The 26716-nt window shown below is 41.2% G+C and overlaps 1 protein-coding gene across 1 annotated transcript in view; it reads right to left on the bottom strand.

Annotated features, from left to right (window-relative positions):
- Positions 1-26716, bottom strand: part of LOC144784068 (uncharacterized) — a 1315621-nt gene that overhangs the window by 50253 nt on the left and 1238652 nt on the right. Inside the window, exons 68-70 of the mRNA XM_078662758.1 lie at positions 10841-11025; positions 8129-8331; positions 5283-5442 (exon numbers count right to left, since the gene is read on the bottom strand). Coding sequence (XP_078518884.1) covers positions 5283-5442; positions 8129-8331; positions 10841-11025 — 548 coding nt within the window. The remainder of the gene's footprint in view (positions 1-5282; positions 5443-8128; positions 8332-10840; positions 11026-26716) is intronic.

The following is a 26716-nucleotide window of genomic DNA, read 5'->3' as shown; positions in this document are numbered from 1 at the left end:
TTTAAATGAAAAATCCACTTATTTCATTCCTTAGAATAGAAGGTGAATTGTCTTCTTTGCAGGTGATTAACAAACACATTTTTACAAGGACTTCCTTCCAAATTCAGAGTTATCCTCACTAATTTTCCCATATCTTCCTCAAATACAGGTAATTTTGTGTTAGTAGCCCTCTCTTCCTGTGAAACATAAACATTCATCAATAGGACATGACAATGGCAAATATTACCACATCCCTCCCCCCTCCCCTACTGGTGAAACCTTGTTTTTAAGAGGGGAGGGAATAATGTAAATTTTTTGAGACATAAAAAAATCACAGTTGTTCAAGACCAAAATGACAATAACTGGCAACTTAAATGTAACCCTCGTTTTCTTCTCTAGTCAAGTGTCTAATAATTCCACCAATTCCAAATCACTGCTCCTTACCAACTTGTTGGTCTACCTGGGCCAAGAGATTCAACAAAAGGGATCAGTTCATAAACGAAGAATCATTCTCAAATAAGACAATAAAATCTAAAGTTGTAATTTTCTCCATTTAGCATTTTAGACTGGTAAGTTCGGAGATCTTGAGGGCCGTTTTCTACTTCATCAGATGATGTACGAGGCACAAAGGCCATTAAAATCAGGTTCAGAGCCATTGATAGGGCTATTATTTCCTTTTTTTACTTTTTTGAGTCTTTCGGTTCCAATGTGACTAAACAGATGGTACAAAGATCGTCGAATCAAGGGACATCTTTTCCGCCTCTTTATCTAAGATATTGTCTTTTTTGTCACTAACTCCGGCTCCTTTGCTGGTATAGCCCAATTTAAACTGCTTTAACCGTGAGGATTCTTAGAAACAGCCGCTAACTGTGAATTCTCAAACCCTATAGTAGGTTTCACCCTTTCTCCAAGGTCTATTGCAAGATGAAGTAGGAAGAGTTTTCTCAGGGAATTTAATTTTTATAGCCATTCTTTTGCTTAGTCTTCTTAGCTTTCTTTTATCATCTTCCCGATCTTTCATTTATTTGGGGGTATTACAGCTGGAGACAGTGTTCTTTCATCAGCCCCTTTCTTTTTTCCTTTTATTTTAAAAATTGGAAATATTTCAGATCCTATGATTTGTACTGTAGAAGGATTATAGTATACTGATGCAGCATTTGGTGCGTTAGGAGTCATTTTAAGTAAAGAGAAGCTCCAATGAAAAAGGTCTACCTCCAGCTTCGATTTTTGTGGAATCGTCAGTAATTTCGATATGGGGCAACCTACTTGAAGTCCAATACCATTCTTTTGAATAAAATTAGCTTGAGTAATCTGCTTACCAGTTGATACGTCAACTTCCTCATATTTCAAAGGGAGCAGAATTTCTGATAAATTGTCCAGAATATGATCTGAGCTATGAGTAGGTTTTTCCAACAGTTGCATAATGGAGGATAGAATTCTCGCAAGGCATTGAAGATTGCTAGAGAAGCAAACGTAGTTACCAGGGAGATGAATGAAACAGTAATTCTGATGCTACAGAGAGATATAGCCCTGATGAGATGTTAATGCTAGGTGTACATTGACTTTCTCTTCCTTTGTGTTAACTGTACAACCTGTCTGAGAAACATTTACTTAATGCAGGAGAGGTATCCTTAAACGACGGTTACTTTAAGTTGTGCTGGGAACAGATGCATGTAAGATAGTCGGAGAGCCCTGAGTTTCGGTTTGACAGCTTTATATGAACGACGTTTGGCATGGACCTTGCGGGTGTAATCCGGATAAATCAGTATTTTGGAATTTTGATATTGGAGATCTGAGTGCGCTCTAGCCTCTCTCAGGATACAGTCTCTATCCTTGAAGTTGAAGAATCTCGCTATTATGGGTCTTCGCTGTGCACCCAGAGGAGGCTTAGGAGTAAGCAATTTGTGTGCTTTCTCCACTGCAAACCATGGGGAAAGTTTGTCCTTTGTCATTCAGGATTTAAGGCATTCTTCAAGGAAGTCATCAGGTTGGGAAACCTACAAAGCATAAGTTGTTGTGCCTGGAGAGGTTTTCTGCCTCTTCGGTGCAGTGATGACGCTCATTTGTGTGGGTCCTCATCCTCCACATTGGAGAGGCATAGCTATGCCTTGGAAAGGCAGCCAGTACCACTGCAAAGATCTTGGCAGAGGAGCGCTACATATCCACCAGTACTTCCCCAATCTTCGTCTTGACAATGGTCTGTGAGGAGTGCATGGCCTGAAGGATCTTGTCCAGGCTATCTTCAGACGTGGTGGCTTTAATAAGTACCTCCCCTCCAGCCGCTCCAGCAGTAGTGGTAAATTGGTCAGTGGGAGGGCGGGATGGCTTCACTTTCTTGTCTTTTCCCATTGTTCTAGAAACTTAAGCAGTAGGCGTATGTAGTGGCCTGGTCCGCTTACTGTGGGTTCAAAGCAGCACAAGTAGCCAAGCACAAGACCAGTCACCATCACTGAGCAGAAATTGAACAATGACGAGGGGAGGGGGATTAAGGTCCCAGGAGGCAAAGGGAGCAAGAACTTCAAGCAAATTACCACTCCGCCAGGTCAAGCACGATTCAAGGGGTAGGTCACTAGCGATTACACCTCAGATGTTGCACTCTTGCAGAGTGTTCTAGGCCTCAATGTCTGGACTGGGAGGTGGGTGAGAGGCCCCAGGCCTAGTTCACTCCATTGTCAAGGGGAGAGAGAGTCGCCCTCCTTGCTGGGATCAATTCATACTTGGGGAGCTTGAAGTCCAGTTTATGCTACCTTCTCACAGGGAACTGTGAGGCCGGTGTTTAGTGACTCCGCTGCATCAGGTGCTCCGCCACGCAAAAGGCCCCAAAAGGAAGGACCAGCCCGATACAGTCAATGGGGCAGCAGTCTCGGCTGCAATTCTGGGGCAGACCCCTGCCTCCCTGCGTCAAGGTGAACCCAGACTTGAACGACCCAAAATGTTCAATTGAGGCCTAGTCTCACCTCTCCTAGGCCGCCCAAAGTCGTCCAGGAGCAGCAGCTCAGGTTGCGGGGAATAGGAGGGGAATGCTGGGCTGAAACACTAGACCTACTGCCCGGTCAATACTGGCAACAGATTTAGCACACCCGTTCCCTTTCCTGGGCAGCAAGGAACCCAGAGCCTGTGCCCGCTCACTCATCGGGGCCTCGTCTCTCACCTGGGTCTTCCACATAGCACCATCGCACCTTATTCGCCACTCCTGCAGGGCATGGGCGGCTTTCCACTTCGGGCCATCTCTTCTGCACTCTGTTGACCCAATCCGCAATGATGGCTGAAGGGCAATGCACAGGCTTGTCGGTGTGACTTCAATCGTGTGCCCCACTGCCCGTGATTTAAACGCCAATCACTGCCTCACTCCAGTAGTAGCATTTACCGGGGATAGAATGAGTACAGAGCCATGCAGACAAGGCTAGGCAATGCAGTAGATGGTGGCAGATGACAGAAGGGTCCGCAGCACTCTCAGAGTGCAACTGCCATCTTGACACCCCAAACCACACCCCTCCTGCTACGCTTTGTTGAAGAACAAGATCCTTGGAAGGAAAGGGCTGGCAACCTTAAAGCTGCACCAGCGCCTAGGCTGACCGATTCCACAGAAAAGCACCCCTCTATTCCTGTGCCTAATATGGTCTCTATTAGTGGCAATGGTGGTGGCAGTGGTATAGCAATGACTTACCCAGCTGTCAAATGCCCTGCCAAGTATCCAACTAGGTATCCAGCGCGACACACTGTTTTCAGTGACATAGCTAATGGGAAATATCGTTTACAGCAATGTTTACACATCACATGCTCTTACAACACGGTCATTACAACGACTTGCTGTCAGGGGCAGAAAGTGTTGGTTCTTAAATCTAACACCTTCCCTACTGTTGCACAGACTGGAGTTGGAATAGTAAATTATACTACTCCAACATCCAGTGCCCCCTCTACAGAAAGTCATTGTAATGACTTGCGTTGTAATGGTCTGCATTGTAACAATGTGGTCGTTGTAATGACTACTTTGAAATGGCATGCATTCTAAATGCATGCGGTGTAACATGGCCTATTCGTAGCTAACTTCAGGGCCCCCACTCCCTTGGGGCTGCAAGCCACACCCGAACCTAGCCTGGCCGATTCTGCTGCCTCATGGGGTTCGCTCAGTCCATGAAATGTAATTTTAGTTGAAACTGCAAAAACTGTGCTGACTGGCTAAAGTCCTGGAGTTGAAACATGGGCCTAAGGGCAGAGAACCGAGCTATAGCTGTGACTGAGGCTGGGAGGGTTAGGCTGTATTACAATGATTTTTAACATGGGCTCCAACTGCATTTGCCAGGAACAATTGCTTAGCTGCCTACTTGCTGCTTACTTGCCAACTTGCTGCTCGTTACTCGCTGCTTACAGCTTACCCGCAGCCATGTCTGGATGCCTAGATGATGCCTGGTAGGCTGGTAGAGCGGAGCGCTAAGGAGTGTGTGTGGACACCAGACACCGGACCCGCTGTAGGCGCCGATTCTACCAGCACAACGGGTCCTCCTCGTTGGTAAACTGGCACGAGTTTAAGGCACCAAAGTAGCTGGAAGGGCAGATTCTTCACACTTTACCACACCGCAAGTCACAGGCCATGACACACGGCTTAAGCGGCCCCCGCGTAGTGCCTTGTCCGCTCCTTCATCCTCGCCTCACTTCCTTCCTCCTCCTCCTACGTAGACGTGCAGTGTCACCAGTGCCACGTTAACAATCGTCTCCAATCTCTGCACAATGCAATTCCTATTCATAGGCAAAGTTGGTCAAATGAATCATGTCTACACTCCTGCATTAAAAAAACAACTACAAACAAGTATTGGCAAAGTGAAACGGTCTGGCCTTCGTGCGCTTAGTTAATGGTTATATTTTGTATTCCTTTATTGGCAATAAATGCCACAACAATAAAAAGAAGACACAAGAACACAACACAGTCATACTGGTGGTCATATTCTTGCAATTTCTTTTTATATCAATAAACCCAAATTCTTCATCAAATATAATTTTATTAGGACAGTATGGGTGCAGCTATGTTTAGAAATGGTGTACCAACCTTTTATAGTTTTCATACACATCACAGGAAAATATGTTTCTTGTGTATACTTTGGTGGGTGAAAGCAAAATATGAATGGAAGGTGAACCAACCAATAGATAATAGGGCTAATCCAGAGATCCTCTCTGTAGCTATATGTGTATGGATTTTTTGTTATTATTTCTTTTTAAATCAATGATGCTGTCAAGACAGCTAAAACTGTTTGTAGGTCAAACTTAAAAATATGAAATTGAAAAGGGTTAATATTTTTAGTACTCACCATGATGCCATCCGTGCAAGGTGAGACTGCAGATTTCATGATGATCGCACACTAGAGAAACCCCATGTTGATTAGAAACTTCGATTCCCGAGGCTTCTTTTCTTACTGATATCCCATTCTTTTTAAAAGGGATATCAATACGATGGCAATTTTCATCTACCTGCATAATGAAGAAAAAGGTAATTTGAAAATTTCAAGTATGGTAAAATAAAAATTGTATGTGGTGCAAGATTCATAAAATGTGTTAAACACATTGCAGCACAGCAATCTTATCTAAAAAACTCAGAAAAAGTATGTTTGAACCACAAGGCCAATTACTTAGATATTATTGTTAAAGCGTGGTGATATACCACATTGTATGTCACTCTACACAAAAGTTTTGTAGTTGTTACTAAGATTAGGTTTTGTCATTGATGGAATGAAATGAACCAATGAATCAAAGGAGTAGCCTTTTGGAGTGCGGATACCCACATCAATGGAGGTACCACTAGTGGGGTCAGGATTGGAAAGCCTAGGTAGAAAATCCTGGAGAGCACGTTTTAAGGAGAGTAGGAAAATCCTGATTTCAACCATGCTATACAGCATTTAAAATAAACTGAAGGGATGTGCCCAACCAACAACAAAAACTGTTGTCTATGAAAGAATTAGCAGCCCAGTGGAGGGTCAATGTAACAATTGATCTGGATGAAATATCACAGAAAACAGATGGTGGATCTTGTGCACTCAATACAAGGGATGTTTGCGGGCACCAAGGTCCTCTTGAAAAGTGGCCCAATAAACTGCAGTCCCTGCACAAATGCAGGATTCATAATTATAGGTTTGTTGGATTTTACCTCACCCAGGAATTACGAGGACATTTAAATCCAACCCTTGAAGTAAAGTTCCTGCAGATGCACCCTGCCAAATTTAAACCTGGTAAAAAAATAAGAGTAATTTCCAGGACATGTAGATTGTGGTGTAGAAAGCACAACAATCCACAATGTATTACCCGTTTGGATGGGGAAATGCATAATTGAGCATTATTGCCCATGACTGCAAGCCAAGCAATATATAGAATCATAGATGGTAACAGTGAATTGCAGAGATATTTTTCACCAGAGGGCGGGGGGGAGGGTGTTCTGAGTGACGTCAAATAGACAACAAGAGCGAAGCTCGAGTTGTCTATCATGTCACTCAGAACCCGAGGTGAAAAACATCCCTGTAATTCACTTTTTACACATCTATCATTTTATGTTCTGAATGCCCCGCCACAATAATATGCCCCTGCCTTCTGCACAGGGACAGAGAATAATGTAAAAGCTATACATCACATGATCTCTCCTCCCTGACGCAAACATGAAAATAAATGTTTTACTTGCTATTCTTCACCAACACCCATTATCTTCCCTGCCTTCCTTCCCTCTCCTACAGCTGTGCTTTCTGCTTTCAGTGAAAGGAGAGAAGCAGAGGTCTACCGATAAGCTCTCAAGAAGTTATGACACTCAGATAAAGGCTCTCTATGAGAACCATGCATACCAATGTTGTTAATCATCTTCCACCCCAATTGTGAGCCCGGGCTCTAAGTGAAACCCCATAATGAGGAGCCTGAGTGTGTGGATTGTGGAAAGAATGTTAGAGATAAGTCTAAGGTTACAGGACGATTCAGAGTAGTGCAAATTTATATGTCTGCTAGTTAGGTTCAGTGAAATATGCCGATTTTAAACTCCATGCAGTTGTGAAATTTATGTATTGTGCTTAATTTCACGTATTGGTGAAGTTTTTCTGCTAAAATGCCTTTTGCTGGAATATTGTGCTAAAACCCTTCAATGAGAATTTTCATGTAGAAGCATTTGTTTTGCCTGGAAATTCTCAATCAGGTAACTGGTCTTATTGGGATTTTCTCACTCAAAAATCTATTTCTTTCGACTTTTTTTAAACAAACTTCATTGCATTTTCACAACAGTATACTCACATAGGTGGACTATTAGACTGCGTTCATGCAAGTATTGGTCTACATCAGAAGAAACACTATTGAGCAAATGCACACCCCCGTCTGTGTCCGTGGGCGAGGACAGTTGATACCTCATTTCTCATATCCCACTAAGGACCCCATCTTCAATGCCTCCCAATAGCCCAACTTCCCAAATAACCTCCCTCGCCACTCCCTTCCACCTCTCTCTCTCCCCCTCCCCTCCACTTCCCAATCCCATTTCTTTCTACTTTTAGCAAATAATTTCGATATTGGAAAAAATTAAAACATTTCAAGACATTCCTCTTTATAAAATTATTCTGCCTCACTGTGTCTTCCATTTGGGATGACATGACAATATCCAGGAAATAGCCTTAATTATATTGTTTTGATTTCAATATTTTTTTATTAACATGTTTTCAATGAAACACATACTGAAAACGAAACATGTATAGATTATACATGGAGTCAATCAGAGGAAACTTAGGATAAAAGAGGAGTAATATCATAATAGTAAGTGGATGAGGGAAGAGCATGCGGAGCAAAGGGTATTCTATTAACTTGCGACTGCAGTAAAGGAGGTAAATGTGTGAGGGTGGGGGTGGAATGGGTTAGGTGAAGCAGTAGCAGTGGGAAGGCTTGTTGAAGTTGCAGTCATCATAGCATTAAATTGTAACTAGATTTTCAATGCTTCTACTGAAGGTAAATGTGGGCAGGGTTACCGACTTCATTGGCTATAGTACCCTGATCTATAGCTGACTCCTCCTAAGCTTAAGGGCAATACGTCTCACCCATTGTCCAAAGTAATCAAACCAAACCATTGTTCTTTCTGATTTACTGAGTCAAGAGGGTTGCATTTTATCTTAATTTAACTTTTTCTTGCAACTATCATACTTACCACAAGCCCTGGATAGATTGTGATAGTTGTCTGGTTCATCTCTACGTGAAGAGATCTTGTGCCAGCACTTTCTTGGTTCAATATGATGGTAAAGCTGTCGTGTAAAAAGTCCTTGGCTAGAAGAAAGCTGCATTTTGAGGCCATTTCATACACCTGTCCATCAAATGTCACAAAATACTTATTTCCAATCAACAAAGCATGATCTGGTGAAATAAAATACAGAAAGGGAAATATGTGAGAATTTTTCATAGAACAGCAAGGACATTGATTATATATTTTCAAAAACACTACTGTCTTTGTTCAGGTGACAAATATAGTAGTCCAACCAGTATACTTTTGTAGCTAGCTTATGCATGAATGAATGAATAAATAATTCTGATGGATGATGGCAAGTCAACACCATCATGTCCATGAACAGCACTGCATTATATATATAATTAAGGTTGGAAATACCTGTGATTGAAAAATAATTTGAAATACAAAAAGTTGTAATAAGAACCTCCACTACATCCTCAACTGGCCAATCACAGCCCAAATTCTACATATACTATTGTCCGTGCCCTGTTTATTTATGAAAAGGGTCTACTGAAGATGAACTTCTGCTGGCAATGATCCTTTGGCTTGAGTGTCCTCTTTGATAAAAAAGGATCCATTTGTAAGCTTTGCATCAATTTTGAAGGGAGGTTTGAAATGATGATCATGGCTGCATACAAATTAAACCACTGAAAACTGGTGCAGTGATTTTCAAGTGTGCTGTCAATCCCACTTTCAGAATAAATATTGCAAGTATTAAATGCTCTATGTGTTATTAAAAAAAAATTAAATATCATCTAAAGTTATACTCTACTTTTTAGGTCGAGCATTTCGAGACCTCTTGTATATACTTTAGTACATACTTATATGTGTATGTACTTTGTGGGCTCTGGAGATCAGCCCTAGGATTTGTCTGCTTCCGCTTAGGGACTTTTTTTCTGTTCAACTGCCTCTATTTAACAGTCTTGATAGAAAACGACCTATAGAGGTCAGTAAAATACCAGAATTGGTTTCTGCTTGTTCAACTGCCTCTATTTAACTGTCTTGATAGAAAACGACCAGTAGAAAAAATCTGAATGGTGTGCATTGGATCACAGATAGTGCTGGAGCCGACTGATTCAAATCCTGCCTTGACCTCACCGAGTCCTGGATATCAAGTGCCTACCTTAAATTGAACCATACCATGCCCAAATTCATCCTCATTACCAAAGGTAAGAACGTGGAATGATGCTCCAACACAATAGGTGACTGATTATGACTTTGGCAGTGCGGTGCTGGGTCCCACCTGCCGTCTCACCACCAAAGACGTTGTTGGGCAGCCCACCTGATTTGGAGTTTCTGCCTGTCTGGTAGGCTTTTTTGGCATTTCCATGGCGGTGCCTCTAAAAACAGGCACCGCAATCGGAACACCAAAAACAGTTCCTGCACGGCAAGGACTAAAAAGTCCATGCTTTGCAGGAACTGGTGTGCATGCACACATTGGGGCACATGTTGTGCCCCTGTGCCCCCCTGTGTGCATCCACAGGGCGAAGAGACATCATGGGGCTGTTTCTTCTATGCTGGGGTTTTCATCGAGGAGGAATCGCCGTTGAACCCTGGGAGAGAGGAAAATCTCATATGCTTGGTGGGACCGTAGCAGTCCCGCCAAGCATATTGATGCCTCTAAACTGCTGCAACACTGGCAGGGAATGGCGGCTCCCTGGCGGCTGCAGCGGGGCAATGGTTGTCTGACCACACTTATAGTAATAGGGCAGTCACGAGAAGGTCACAGTCGCACCAGACTTGTAATTAAACCCTAAATGTCTATATAGACAACAATCTCTCCATTAAGTTCCACTTCACAAAGAAAATGCAGGCTGTTGGGCATCAACTCTGTCCACTGTGAAAAGTGAAGCCATACAATCACAATGTCAACTTTAAAAACACAATCCAAGCCCGGAAAACTGGAAATGGCCTACTTACTGCCATATTCCAACCTCAACTCTAATCAAACGGGACTTGAATGACAGAGCCTGACTCAAAAGAGTCCTAATAAATTAGACAAGATCACCCTAAGGGGGGGCATATTGCCAACTCTTCCCATATTTACCTCTTTCAGCAAATGATACATCACCTACAAAGTAGTAACCACCAAGAGTAATCACTATAATGTGGATAAACTCAACTTTTCAAGAGGCCAGTACAACTCACAAAGTCTGCAGATCACTGGATTGGATATGGAGAAGTACAGTGGAAAAGAACTAGGAAACACGCATTCTCAAATTATGCACCAAGCCTATGGAACTAAATGCACTACAGATTAAAGCCACACTTTCCACAAGCCAATTCTCCAACATGTATTTAATTTTCACAAACAACTGTAATTGCCACAATATTCACAGGTACATTTGAACAACATGGAACTTCTTGAGATATTCACATCTGTGAACATTAGTTTGTGACACATCACTTAGGTGCTGCTTTGCTAGCACGCATCCTGCATAAATAGACATTACACTGATCAACATTGATTGAGTACAAGGCATCAAATATATCTCAACATAATGCTGTAAGATCTGCTACATTATCTGACCTATTTAGAGTATTTGCAAAAATAACATGATTAATGTCTTGCTCAATATTTAAGGTGTGAGTAAGTTAAAAAAAACTGCTATTTAAACAAGTGTTTGGTGCACTTACATTCAAATGGGCTCTCCATCATTCGACGCTTGAATCTGTAGTACTCTGCCATTGGATTGATGTTGTAAAAATCCCTTGCAGTCTTCATTAGCTTCTCCTCAATGAGATATTTAGTTATGTTTGCCAAGTCTACTGGGAAATCACTTTTAGGAAGCACCGCAAGCTTCAGTGTCAGATAACAATTGCTGCAATATAATTTAACATGATTATGATATGATATACATTGTTTACAAAACATTATAAAGTAAGCACACTGGTCAAGGTAACATGTTTCAAAAAATATATTGTACTCATTGAAGAATGCAGCATTATGTGAACAAAATGGGTTACCAGGGCTGAATGTGTGGGCTTTTCCTCCATTAAAAAGATGCAGCTGCATATTAAAGCTAACAGGACTTTGTTTAATTTCTAAATTCCTGGTTTGAAAAACACAGGCTAACATAAAGCGGAAGTTGGAATGTCCATATGTACTCAAACGACTTTATGACAGAATATCAAGAATAAGAATATTATGACAAGAATGTGGTGTCAAAAATATCATGTACAAAATACTGTGTCAGTAATACTGTGGAACCTAATATCATCAATCTATACGAGAGATGGGTTTCCCATTTTCAAGCGTTCTATGCCTTGGAGTATTTTGTTTTCCCTGTGTCATTTTGCCAAGTCTACCAAACGATATTCATATATTAGATGAGGAACCAATAAAGGTTCCGGAAATTGAGCCTGTGCACTTTACTTCGTAAGCATTATCTGTATGGGGATTTTGTAGACCTTGGGGCTGCTTTTGATCTTGTTCCCAGGGGGAAACTGTGGGCTGTGTTGCTTAAAATAGGGGTTCCCGGGGAACCTGTTCAACTATATAGCCAAGTTGCACACTGGAAATTATGCCCAGATTTGCTTGGATAGTAAAGGTGAGCTGACAGATTGCATTTCTATCTCGCGTGGTGTACGCCAAAGACGTGTCCTCACTCCCATTTTATTTACCTTATATAGTAATGATGTGGTACAACTTCTTTTAGATTGCCAGAATGACTCTCCTCTCTTAAATAATAAAAAAACACCAATTTTATTATCTGCAGCTGATTCACTTCTCATTTCAAAAACACCTATGGGATTACAGGCATTGATTTATCAATTTCAGGGCTTCAGCACAAGCAGAGGCTTAGAAAAAAACGCATCTAAAACTATGTTTATGGAACAGGGACGGCCAGAAATTGCACTCTGAGGGCAGGAACTGATTCTCTTGAAAAAGTGCATAATTCAGATTATTTAGGAGTCAAGGTCTCAGACAAATTTAGCTGGGAGTTCCAAAATAACACAAGCACACTTCTTATCAAGCTTAGAGCTTCACCTATCCTGCAGCTGCACAAAGATCTCAACCTCTTGTGCAGTGTCTCCCACACTAGAAGTATACCATGCGAAAGCACAAAGTGCTGCATCATTTGGAGCAGAAGTTTGGGGATACACTAATACCTTTGCTAGATCATTGCTCGGTTGTCCAGTTAGTATCCCCTTGATTCCGCTCTTTTATGATTTCAGTATTAATCGAATCTCTCACTTGACCGCATTGAAGCCACCCGTGCATTGGGTGCGTCTGTGGATTACTCCAGAATTTAAGGAATATAGGGTTTCTCTGAGTGAAATTATGGCTGTTACTAATGCCATACAAATCCCCTGGTTTAATTCTGTACGCAAGTGGTTTCTTAAGCTTGGTCTTGAAAACGTTTGGCACAACGCTGCTAGCACTCGTATGTCCAATGCTAGAATTATAAAAGAACGTTGCTGGGCTTTTGCCAGTGAACACTGTGTTTTACGTGAGACTAATGGGCAGTTATCTGAGAAAATCTTTGAATTCAAGGATACTCCTTTTTTTTAACCTTTATCTTGACATAATTACTCCTGAACTCCCCAAGAGCTTGTATGCACGATTCCATTTTGTCTGTCTCCCTACAAAAGTGTTTACCTGCAGGTGGAACAAAGATACTGGTTTCACTCTGTGCCCTGATTGTAGGTCAACACTAGAGTCTGTTCTTTTGTCCTGAATATTTATATTTGAGGCATGAGTGGATACGCTCAATATGTCTAAATCTTGGGACCAAAATCCAATAAAAAGCTTTTAGGATTCTGATGAGAGATACTTCTATACCAGTAGTGTTTGCTGTCAGCTGCTATCTGGCTGCGGTATGGTGCAAGTGTGAATTCATCTTGTCTGTGAGAGGTTGAACTTCCTAGCTGCGATTTATGCATTTTCCTAGTTGACATCTTGATTATTTTACTTTATAAAGTCATCATTTATAAATCTGAGTCCCGAACCAGATAGTAGTATTCCTTTGCGGGGGCCGTGGATATAATTTGGAAATTGTTGGGATGTATCTAAGTATAATTTGATGCATAGACTTGATTTATTTTGAGCTTTGATTTGAGTTAAGTAACATTACAATGTTTGTATTCTTGGTATTATAGATTTGATTTTTTTTAGCTTAAAGTTTTATCCTGAATGTTTATACTTGTTTGCTTTGATGTTTTTTTTCTAATAACCAATTAAAGCATTATTTGATTTGATTGATGCACCCACTCACAGACTTATTCAGAAACTCATGCACCTACTCACACACTCACTCAGAAACTCCCACACACACTCACAGACTCAGAGACGTATGCACCCACTCATGCACCCACACAGACACTCATGCATCCACTCACAGACTCACTCAGACTCTCACCGACCCACTCACAGACCCACTGAGAGACTCATGTGCCCTCTCACACATCCACTCAGAGTCATGCACCCACTCACAGACCCACTCAGATGTCATCAGTGATGTCATCATTGATGTCATTTGAGATGTCATCAGTGATGTCATTCGAGATGTCGTCAGTGATTTCACTGACCATGTCAGGAGTGATGTAATATGTGAGGTCATAAGCAGTGCATTGCGGGGTCACAAGTTATAGTTGGCTCAGTTAACTCTAACTGCTGAATTTCTATGGTCTGTACAAGTGAAATCTGAGCCTCACTTTAATGTCCCTGTAACCTTTGTTTTTTTCAGTGAATATACATATATAGACTCAAATTTGTATATTTCCCTGTTCGACCCCCTTTCTTCCCCACTCCTCTCTTCACCCCGCATGCCGCCGCAAAGGATTATGCTCATGGAAAGAATTAAGAATAGTGTGATAAAGGCTGTATGGTGATAAGGATACTATGAACATTGCTATAAAATCTGACATGAAAATATGAATTCTAGATTTATTATGTACTAGCACGCTCACACCTTTCATTTTAGGTTTAGGGGAATTTTTACATTTTTTAATTTTTACATATGGGTATTTTAGATTGAAAACTTTTCAGTAGCACTTTCTCGCTTCTTGTATTAGTTACATTGGGACTGTCAACACCTATACACCAAAGATTCAAGGAAGGGATAGGAAACCGACAGTGATGCACTAAATATTGAGGTGATATGACAAGGAGCAGTTGTTAAGTGAAATCACTTTCACCACATTTCTTCTTATTTGTACATGAGTTTCCAACTCCTGCTACATAGTGTACTATATGACTTTGCACATTATAGTAGCACTTTAGGGACTTGCAATATGTGTCAATACCAGATGTTTTATTTGAATAATATTATTTTATGCTAAAATCTATGTTGAAGTGTGAGGAATGATACACTGAGATTAACACACTGAAAATAGTATTTTATATAGCAATGAGGAAGATGTATTACATTAGACTGCATAGTATAACAACTACTACCATGTCTCGTTCTTTTTTGATGCAGATGTTGAACATATGCACTAGCACTTTCAATGGGTGTATTGGCAATTTAAAGACTTAGCCATTTGATGCACTGTTACCTTGTTGTTTACCATCTATACAATGATAATGGTTTTAAATATTGTATATGTAGTATCCTCATGAATACTGTGCCAACAGTATGCAATCCTTAAATGTAATGTTGCCCTCTCATTGTAATTATGAGAAAGAACCATGTATCAATCGACTTTGTAATACATTGCCATCTGTTTGAGAAAACAGCTGTTAGATGTTGTGAATAAGAAGCAAAAAGAATTGAAAATCAACGTCAATTGCATTAATATTCCAAATGGCGGGCACTGATATTTTATAAGCTCCCCCCCCCTTTTAAGATTTGCACTGTCACTTTACTGTTCCCAATGAATGGTTACAATTTGATGACATCAATATTCCGAATGGGGCATTGACACATTATGTAAGCTCTTGTCTTTTTGTAGAACTGCGTTGTCATTTTATTGTTTTGAATTACTGGGGCCGCACACGGATGCCACACAGGATAAGAGCCATTCCGTTAAGCTTGTGAGTGGCTCTGGTGGACAGATGGTCCCACAGCAGCTTCCGACGACTTCTACTCTGCTCTGAGATGAATTTGGATGTTGGATGAGGCTCTTCATTTGTTGTCTTCCACAATTTGAAGCCTCAGTGATGCACGCTCTGAATGGCTGCTATTTTGGATAACTTTTCATCATTTTCTCGGAGGTACTTTCCATGCAACGCAGCTGCAATACCTTTATTTTTGGCATTTAACAGCCTTTCCTCTGCTTCCTGCAGTGTCTTTTACCCTCTGCTCATATGGTTATGTGCCTCATTTGCTTTATTTGCAAGTGTTTAGTCACACCTGGATGCCTCATTCCACAATTAACTATCCATTGCCAGTTTTTTCTATCTTCGACAGTTGACTCAGTGTTCCTATGCTGATGTTATACACACAGATCTTTGTGTTGGAGGCACTTCTTATCGAGACACAACCTTTTTCTTGCATGTGCCAGCTTAATTTAGACACTCTTTACATCAGTCAGTTTTCTGGCGCAGTTTACACAGAATCCAACTTTCATTCACTCTTGGCTCAAACGTCAGATATAAGGAACCGCTATTGTCCCTGCTGTTATGTTATGTTATGTTATTTATGCTTTTGTATAGCGCAACGGTTACTCAAAAAGAGTGTCCCGGCGCTTTAGGTAAGGAGAGCTGCTTCACCATAACATAACACAGTAAAAGGGGAAAATAGAGGAACAGACGTAGTAAAAGAAAGGGGCTACTGAGAGGCCTACTGGGTGAACAACCAGGTTTTAAGACCTCTCCTAAAATCAAGGAGACTAGAGGCCCCCCGGAGTGGGAGCGGAAGCGAATTCCACATCTGCGGAGCCAACAAGCCGAAGGAACGGCCACCCAGGCGTGCTGTCTTCACACGAGGGACGACCGCCAAGAATAAAGATTCAGACCTCAGAGACCGCGCCGGATGGTAAAAGGCAAGTCTCTTTTGGAGGTACTTTGCTCCCACCGCGTGGAGAGCCTTATAGGCCAAAGTCATAGCCTTAAAGGCGATCCGTTTGCGGATGGGTAACCAGTGCAGCGTCAGCAAAAGACCCGAAGCGCTAGCACGTCTATTAAGACCAAAGATGGCCCTGGCCGCCGCATTCTGCGCAACTTGGAGCCGTTGCAACAGGTACTCTGGTAGGCCCAGGTAAAGAATGTTGGCATAATCTAACCTGGAGCCTATCAGAGCCTGCACGGTCAGCTTCCTATGTTCCTCCGACAACAGAGGCAAGAACCTCCGCAGCATCTTTAATAGACCGAAACAGGTACCAGTCACCCCAAGGATCTGGGCTTTCATCGTCAGCCCCTTGTCCATCTTGACCCCCAAGTTTTTAGCCATAGGGGCGGAACAAGACGGAGGGAACATATCAGGAAACTGTTGTTTCTATAAAGGTAAATCCCGCGGTCTGAAGTAAAAAAACTTCAGGGTCAGTCTAAAGACCCAAAAAAGATGTTGACTCTTCTTCAAACTCACCTTCCCCTTTCACCTTAGAGGACAGAATGGAGGGGATTAGAGCCTTGAAGCCTTTTATTGTGGAGTCTAATGCCTCTTTTCAGCGTTTTGAAGACAAATGATCCTCTCATGAGCAAATAATCTTTGCCACTGACCAATGTGTCAGCAATGTGGGGGCCTCCATTCTTGATGTATCTCATTTAACAAAAGAAATTACACAACTAAAGAAACTCACAGAGGATTTGGAAATCACCTCTGGCTTTACGGCATGCCAACAAATTCAGAAGGCTCTAACATGAGTGCTTTTTTGCAAAAAGCTATTTTTTCCATCTTTCATCTACCAGACCGGGGTCCCATCAGCATTCAAATAACCCATCTATGGGTCCCCCGTCCTAGGGGGATTATTATACTTTTTCTGCAGTTCACAGACTTAATGCAAATTGTATCTGCAGTCAAACAGCATTAGGCTGCCTGTTCTGGTCTGGGAACAGAGCATCTTTTCACAGGATGTTTCCAGTGCAACTGCAGCAAGAAGGAAACATTTTCTTGAGATGAGTGCTCAGTTGAAAACTATGAATATTAGATATGGTTTAGTTTACCCATGCTTCTTCAAATGTACTTATAAAGACAAATCATACACCTTCGAAGATGCTGATTGTTTACAAGACATCCTGCATCAGCATAGTCATGAAGACATGGATACTATCACTAATGCTAAAACCTCATTGTATTACTCATTTAATTTCATTCAGTAATGGACCACATATTGGATTTTCGTCCTTGTTCTCCTTATCTTTGCCCAGTCTTGTCTAACATCATCAAGTTTTATATGTCATGTGTGGTAATTTTAAAGTCCTGTTATTTACTTTACTTTATTTTTCTTGTACTGTTAATGCCTATGGTCAGGTATTGCTCTTTAATTCTTGTTCTCCGTGCCCTGCTTTTAGTATTCTGTATCTTGGCTGTGTTCCTGTTCCTACTGTTGGAGCCAGGACAGACACACCTTCATTAGGTGTTCCGTTCCCCCTTTATCCTTCGGGATGTTCAACTTAGTCATTTTTCTATCATTAGCAATTAAGGATATTTTTCCTGTTTTGACTTCTCTCATTCTTACCTTCTTTATGTGGTCATTTCTTTACTTTCTTCTCTTCTACTGCTTTTGTATATCTTTTCTTTCTTCTGCCCTTCTTTATTGTCTCTTCTGCTCTTTTAGTTAATGTTTCTTCCTACATATATGTTGGTGTGTTTATATTATGTTGTTTACAAATTTGGCTCTTAGAATCGAAACATGGAATTCCAAGGGCTTGAAAATCCCAGTAAAACATCAATGTGTTTTGCCTCATTTATCTAGACTGAAATGTCAAGTGGGACTACTATAAGAAACACACTTTAATGAAAAAGAAATTGTTAATGGATATTAGGCAAACTTAAGATAGAGAACACCACATTCACACTATTAAATGTATATGGTCCTGCACATCCAGAGCCTGAATTTTGGAAATTCGTCTTTCAAAAAATCACAGAACATTACTCTGAGGAGAGAACTAAGTTCTCTCTTCATAAAGCACACAAAATATTTCAGCGTACTAAATCCCAGTACACCCTGTCTGACTCATGGAGGATCTCCAATCCGACACTTAAGGAATATTCCTTTTATTCAGCTCCCAATCACTCCCAAACAAGGATTGATTTTATTTATGTAAGATTGGGTCAATACTGATCTTGGAACATGCCCCGGCTTTGACAGACATTGAAATCCGTAATGGCCATAACCATACATCGCGTTGGCAGTTCAACAATTTCTTGCTCACTGACAAATGTTTTCTTGCTTCGTACGAAATGTTTGTAGCTGAATTCTTTGACCAAAATGACACTGGTGATACTCCCTTTCATATTGTATGGGGCGCTTTTAAGCGACCTCTTGGGGCTTTATAATTAACTATGTATCATTTAGGAAGAAAATTTGAGAAAAAGAGTCCAATGCCCTTTTAACCAATATCAAACAACTTGAACATGCTTATTATACATCTCAATCCAACATAGCGGATCTAGAAGTACTGATTGCAGCCATCCTTTAGTGTGCTTGGCACTCTCTTTCGAGTTAATGCAAAATTTCATGATGACAAGAACAAGTTTGGTGCTTTGCTTGATAATTATTTAATACGCAGAAAAGAAAAAACAAGTATTAAATCCATTAGTAATACCTCTGAAACTCAAAAGCTACATGATTCAGATATTGCAACTTGCTTTGCAAATACCTCTGATGAACTAATAGACTCCTATTTTTTTAACCTTGAATCTCAGAGCAGTACTGCCTTTGATGCAACTCCGCTTGTGGCTGCCTTCACAATGGATGACTTAGAATCAGCTGTAAAATGTTTGTCAAAGGGTAAGGCGCCTGGTTCAGATGGTTACACTGTCCAATATTATCTTCAATGTTCTCATTTACTCTTTCCTAAGCTTTTTGAATTAATTAATTATTTTCTCTCATTGAAAGGTTTCCATGGAACATTCATGGAAGCAATGATATGTATCATTCCAAAAATGAATAGAGATTTAACACTTTGTATAAATTGTCATTCTATTTCTTTAATCAACACTGATTGAAAAATTTTCGCCAAGGCTATTACCTTTTGATTAATTGACCTTATTCCCGGTCTTGTAGCCTCAGAACAGTCTTGTTTTGTCAAACATATGAACATTGCTGACAACTCGCGTATCTTCCTGATTACTATTAACAAATAAACTCACTTCCTCTCTCGCCGTGCTCACCCGAGACGTGGGGAAAGCTTTTGATAGAGTTAACCGGCAGTTTCATAAGGCCTGAAATTACATGGTTTATTCCCCTTTTTTTACAGCTGATCTCCTTGCACTCGGCAAGGTTGCCCTTTATCACCCTTATTATTTATTCTCACACTAGAACCCTTCCTACATTAATTAAAGACTTCTGACACCTTTTCTGGCTTTAAACTCAAAGATAAACTAAACTGCATATGGTGACGACATTCTCTTATTTATGTGAAAACCGTAATCTACACTTCCAAACTTTTTTAAGGATTTAAGATCATTCTCAGATTTTCTAGCTATAAACTTCTTATTGATGAATCAGAAGTTATGCCTCTCAATTAATACTGCATTAAGGATCCGTTTGGTGAGGCAGGCTTATCCTGATGTAATCAAATGTTTGGTAATTCTGTACACTAACAACATTAGACACACGTTAAAGCTCAATATGAAAAGTCTGTTTTCCAGGGTTAGGCGTCTTACTCAGGGTCAGTGACCTCTATTTCTGTCTTGGTGGTGTTGTTTGCATACTATTAAGATGATGTTACTCCCAATTGTTAATTTCTTCCTCCAGATGCTACCCAATAAAATTCTTGAGACATACTATACCCCTCTGGATAAGATCCTATCTTGGTTCCTACAGAATGAGAAAGGGTCTTGGATCTTATTAGTTCAATTAAAACTTCCCAAAGCTGCAGGTGGTGTTAATTTTCCAGATTTCTCTCTCTACCATAGAGTGTTCGGTATTAAGCAAGTCCAACAGTCTCTTTCTGACCACAGCGATAATCCCTCAAAATGATGGTTTATATTAAAATCTTCTATGATTTTTCCCTTCTCTTATAAACCTATCATTTTTATGTCACAGCCTCCTCGGTTTTGGTTGCCATCTGTTATATTACATTCTTGCTCCCTGCTCCGACCACAATGTATTTAATATATTTCCCTACATGGTAAAGTTCACCAAAGTCCTATCTGGTATACTAAATACCTCAAACTGAATGGGATGCCTCTTATGTGGAGAAGCTAGATAGAGAGGGGCATTATTATTATCTCCCAAATACTTCCTAATAATTCAGTTATTCCTTTTGACCCCTCTCTCACTCCTATAATCTACCACCCACATTTGTCAAACAATATATGTAATTAAAAAATCTTCTAAATGCTCTTAATCTTTTCTCTCATCCTTTGAATCAACTTGACGATTTGCAATCTAACCCTCTTGCACTAAATATGAGACCCACAGCCTCATTAATTTACAAACAACTTATTACACCCCTTCCTAACAGATCTAAATCCAGGCAGGAAACTTTATGGGAACTTGATCTACAATGTATTTGGCCTTTGTCTACCTGGGACACGCTGTGGACTAAAAGTCACTCTACCGGGCATTCAGGCAGCTTAACACAAACATTATACTACTTTTATAATATACTCTTTTACACTCCAGCTTGCTTGTGTAAACACAAGCTAGTCAAACAAGACACTTGTTGGCGTTGTAATTCCCATTCTGGCTCATATGCCTTTTCAATGTCTAAATGTTTCTACCTTCTTGATTCATGTTTGGGATAGAATTGCTGTTATCATTTGAGTATCTGTACCATTCTCTTTAGCTATAATGAGGCTCATTATGGTGGCGGAACGATCACCACCGCCGGGCCGGCGATGGCGATCATTCCGCCATTGTCATGAAGTTTAACCCCCACCCTATTATGATGGCGGTGGGTAGCACGGCGGACGGAAAGACTGGCAGGTTGCTCTGGGTCTTGGCCCGTGGGCAGTAGGGTGCTCTGCTGGCTGGTAGTGGAAGGGCTGTGCAAGTAGGCCCTACCAGCAGGAGTGGAGTACCAGAAACAAGGAGAAGAGAAGGCTGGTGGAGGGAACTAGTAAAACTAGCTCCCTACCTAGTGTGCTTTGTTAGAAGCCAGGAGGCCTGCTGAAGAGACTCCTGGTGGCTACAACTTGCCACCAGTAGTAAAATTAGCCCATGGTCGAGGGAATTGGCCTAACGGGGCTCGAGTTATGCACCTTTAACAGTATGCCCATTCAAACATGGCTAAGAAGAAGATTGCTAAGAAGATATATATATATATATATATATATATATATATATATATATATATATATATATATATATATATATATATATATATATATATATATATATATATATATATAAATTCAAAGTCCCGACTTACTTTTCAGTCAGAAAGCACACGGACAGCTTCTTGCTGAAGACGCGTTTTTATTGCAGTTTCCAAAGCAAAAACAACTCTACGCGTTTCAGGAGTTCACCTCCCTTTCTCACGAGTCGGGGAAAGCGGAGCCTGGCAGCTGCCAGGCAACTTGGAATTAATATATATATATATATATATATATATATTCACTGAAAAAACCATAGGTTATAGACCATATATAGTTAGGAATTAGCATTTAAAAAACCTTATTTTACTCACACAAAACCATTGAAATTCCATATATAGTTAGTTGCACTAACTATATATCGCGCACCCGCAATCCACTGCTGATCATGTCACATATTACATCATTCATGACATGGTCAGTGACATCACTGATGACATCACTGATGACATCTCAAATGACATCACTGATGACATCTCACATGACATCACTGATGACATCATCTAGTGTCTGTGTGTTTTTGTAAAGTTTAAATATGTTTTACATATTGAAGAATGAGTGGATGTATAAGTGTCTGGATGAAGGATTTAGTAGGTGCGTGACTGACTGTATGAGTGAGTGATTAAATGTGTCTCACTGAATGCATGGGTTAGTGACTAAACTGTCTTAATTTGTGCATCATTATGTCTGTTGTTCTGTAAACTGCTGCATGTGTTGATCATTAGCTATACGAGAGGCTATATGTGTTATTAATTGGTTGCCCAAGTATTTCTATGGGAGATTGAGTTTGTGTAGGGGTGGCTGGAAGGTGTGTGACTCTATGCATAGATGTGTGAGCAGTTTATTCACTAGGTGTATGAGTTCAAGAGTGCATGTGGAAACAGCTACATGGGCAGTTGACTGTGTGCATGAGTGTATTGATGAGTGAATGGATATCTCAATGCTACATGTCATAGTAAGTACATATGTAAAACACAGTACATGTGAGAGTTGGCATATATAAATAACTGTGCATGAGAGCCACTGAATGAGTGAGTAGTTGTATCGATCATTGTGAACTTGTATCAGGGATTGTATAAGAGAGTAAATATGTGTTAGTATATGTTTCAATAAGTAAGGTATGTTTAACTGTATAGTTGAAGAAATGGAGGTGAGATTGTTTCTTTGCATGACTGACTGGGTGTGTGAGTAACTCCATGGATGAGTGGCAGTGTGTGAGTGTCTGTATACACTGAGTGTATCTAAGGTTATATTAGAGTCTGAAGAGGTTTATCGTATTAGCACAAGAATGATGTCAAATGAGATGTCATCAGTGATGTCATCAGTGATGTCATTTGAGATGTCATCAGTGATGTCATCAGTGATGTCACTGACCATGTCATGAATGATGTAATATGTGACATGATCAGCAGTGGATTGCGGGTGCGCGATATATAGTTAGTGCAACTAACTATATATGGAATTTCAATGGTTTTGTGTGAGTAAAATAAGGTTTTTTAAATGCTAATTCCTAACTATATATGGTCTATAACCTATGGTTTTTTCAGTGAATTTTCAAGGTTTTGTAAATGCTAATTCCTAACTATATATGGTCTATAACCTATGGTTTTTTCAGTGAATTTCAATGGTTTTTTAATAGCAAATATCATAAGCTGTCGAATGTCAAGTACGTGGTAAGTGAAAACATTTTCGTGTTTATGCACACTGATCTGCTTTGAATGGTGCCCCCCCCCCCTCATTTCTATTAGGAGTACTCTCTCTTTGCAGATAGTGAAAGGTAGTTAACGCAGGCCTTTGCCCCCATTGTAATCCGTCGTGCCTGCTTCTCTCTCCATTTGATTGATTGTTATCCAAGTATTTACTGTTTTAGAATTAGTTCTCTTTGGTTCATTCTCTATTTACAAACAAACACAGAGTCGCAATACTCTGTTTAGTCTTTGCAGTTAACGAAAAATTGTGTAAAAAAAAAGAAAAGGAATCGAGCAAAATCAGTAGGCCACTAATGGGATCTCTTTTTGACCTCGCTAAAATAGAAACATTAGGAACAACCCCTCATGACAAATACAAAACTAGTGAGATGAACTGAACTCCACACAATGATGGCTGCAAAACAGCTCGGCTCCGCCACCCACCCCGCCCAAAATAACGATAAAGAACGGCTGCCATGATTGGTTGCGGAATGACCACGACGGAGCTACGAAATTGTGCTGCTCTCATGCTAACCCCAGCTTCAGTCTGAAACATCCAGAAACACTGTAGACTACCAATTCGATCAGTTCCGGTAGCGCCCCAATGTAACCCGGTAGAGAAGAACTAGCCCTCCCCTCTTTGACTGATGGTTCTTGTTGCCTGTCCCTTCTGTTGTCATTTAACAGAACTATTTAGCCTGCTGAAAGGGGTTGTGTTCCGACCGCTGGTTGGTGGAGACATTTTGACTATATTCTGTACCTGCGTTGTCGCGTAATGCGTCATATGACGCGCCGCGTTAGCGCATCCGGAAGTCATCCGGGGCGCGCAGCGCGTAACGTAAGCATAACAAGTCATGTGACTTGTTAATAAAACTTTTCATTGGTTCATTTTACTTTTCTTATTGTAATGATGAAAGGCTTGGTCATATGACCTAAAAATTACGCTTTTCATTACTTCCGAACATTATTTTTTCTTAAATATATGTTATAATGTTCCAGGCTAATGTACTTTCCCGGAAATTTTACAACTGTCCTGCAAGTAAAATATATTCTTTTTTCGAGAAAAAGAGCGTTTCTTCGTCCCATGACGGAGCCGTTGAGCAAAAGAGGGTCGACCTGCTGTCTTAGTCGCCGATACGCCTGAATATGAGATTCTTATCGATCACTTTATGTTGCAGGAATAGAAAACACAACAGCCCTTGACCATTTATCTTTACTGCGTTCCTTCGTATTATACCTTTTACCCTTCATGTAATTGGTCTGCTTTATTTCACTTGCCTTTTAATGATTCTAAAACAGTCACTATTATTAAAAACTTTACCAATGTATATACTACTACCATGTTTTCTTTTAAAAACCTTTATTGTGAAAATTTCATTATACAAATACGAGCCTATAACCACGTGGGCCTGCCACAGAGCAAACTGTAATCGTATATGATGAATAGACATTTACACTGTAGAGGAACGTAACGGGCGGGCCATTAGGTTGCAAGAACTAAGGTGTCTAACAGTTACGGAATCGGTGGACGTACATTTTATAATTAAAATACGACAGGGCCAGTTACAATAAAATTATCTAGATATACATTTGCGGGCAAGTACCATGGGTGACGTTAATTCGAACTTTCAACAGTACAGTAATCAATAACACATCAGAACTTAATATCAATAGGGATGTCGAAATATTCAATCAATTCTCGTCCCCGCCCGCCATGTGCTTCAAAACTGCATACGTATCTCGTGATTTCAAGGTTCTGCAACCAGTACACAACAAGGAGTTACGAGTCCCATTTATTCCGGCGCCATTTTGGGCGAGGACGGGCAGGTCCAGGATATAGTCAAAATGTCTCTACCAACCATCGACTATGATGATGTTCATATGCTGTATTTATTAGAGTAACACTCATCTGTCCACATGAAATTAATTTGCCACAATCTAAACATGTCATTTTAATCTTTCCAAAGTTCTTCTAAATATTTGGGACCGTTTCCCTTGCCTCTGAAGCTCTCAGTGCCACTTCTTTGATGAATGTACTAGCAGGTCAGGGGTTCTCCTCCAAATCTCTCTTTTATGCAGCACTATAATTAATTGGTGCCACCTCTCCATATGACGATGCATGGTATAGTTACCACAACTATATTTTTTTTCGGTTCCTCTGGAGAGTTCATCGTGGCAGATGAAGCGTGTAACGTACCGGGCATTTACCTTTTTTTGCATGTACAGGAAAGGAAAAAAAAATCGAGCGTCCGAGTTCTAAGGTGTCCCAGGGCCATTTTAGTGGACCAGGCCCAAATCCAAAGAACAGGCCGCCATTTTGAGAGTCCTCTTGCAGCCGCCTGTCGCTGTAGCATCAAGAGCAGCCGAAACTCAGCTGAATGGCAACTGAAACGGTAAAGGGGCGCCCCACTACAGCAGACGAGCCTCCACCTAGGAAGGCCCATTCACGCCGGCTCCCCCCCCCTTCGGGCACCCCACGCCGTTATTCGGAGCAGTATTGTAGGATGGCCACACCAGTGCGGCAACTTGCTAGACATCACCTCGGTGGTAACCGAATCTCAACGCCTTGTGGTGTCTCCTATTCAGAAAACATTGTTATGCTGCCTTCGACCTATTCGCCGCAAGTGCGCACACAACTCAACTGCATAGCTTGCTAGACACCACCTCGGTGCCATCCGGATCTTGGAATGTCAGCACCTTTTGGTGTCTTCTCTTCAGAAAATATTGTTGCGCTGCCTTTGGCCCCATTCGCACATCGGTCCGCTACTGACGCCATCTCACAGGCTAATGGGGCGCCCCACGCCGAGTTTCAGCATTGTAGAATAACCACACCAGTACAGCAACTTGCTAGACATCACCTCGGTGCCATCCGGATCTCGGCGCCCCACTGCAGATGAAGTGCCTCTCAACTATGAAACCACCACGGTGACATCCGGATCTTGGCGCGTTGTGCTGCCTTCGGCCTATTCGCACATCGGTCCGCTACTGACGCCATCTCACAGGCTAATGGGGCGACCCACGCCGAGTTTCAGCATTGTAGGATGACCACACCAGTACAGCAACTTGCTAGACATCACCTCGGTGCCATCCGGATCTCGGCGCCCCACTGCAGATGAAGTGCCTCTCAACTATGAAACCACCACGGTGACATCCGGATCTTGGCGCGTTGTGCTGCCTTCGGCCTATTCGCACATCGGTCCGCTACTGACGCCATCTCACAGGCTAATGGGGCGACCCACGCCGAGTTTCAGCATTGTAGGATGACCACACCAACTTGCTAGACATCACCTCAGTGCCATCCGAATCTTGGCATCTCAACGCCTAGTGGTATCTTCCATACAAAAAATATTGTTACGCTGCCTTTGGCCCCATTCGCACATCAGTCCGCAACTTAGACATCACCTCGGTGCCATCCGGATCTTGGCATCTCAGCGCCTTGTGGTGTCAGTCAG

The sequence above is a fragment of the Lissotriton helveticus genome, chromosome 10, assembly GCF_964261635.1.
Source record: "Lissotriton helveticus chromosome 10, aLisHel1.1, whole genome shotgun sequence".
NCBI classification, from domain to species: domain Eukaryota; kingdom Metazoa; phylum Chordata; class Amphibia; order Caudata; family Salamandridae; genus Lissotriton; species Lissotriton helveticus.
Note: the sequence above shows the minus strand (reverse complement) of the source record. Positions and strands in the feature narration are given on the sequence as shown.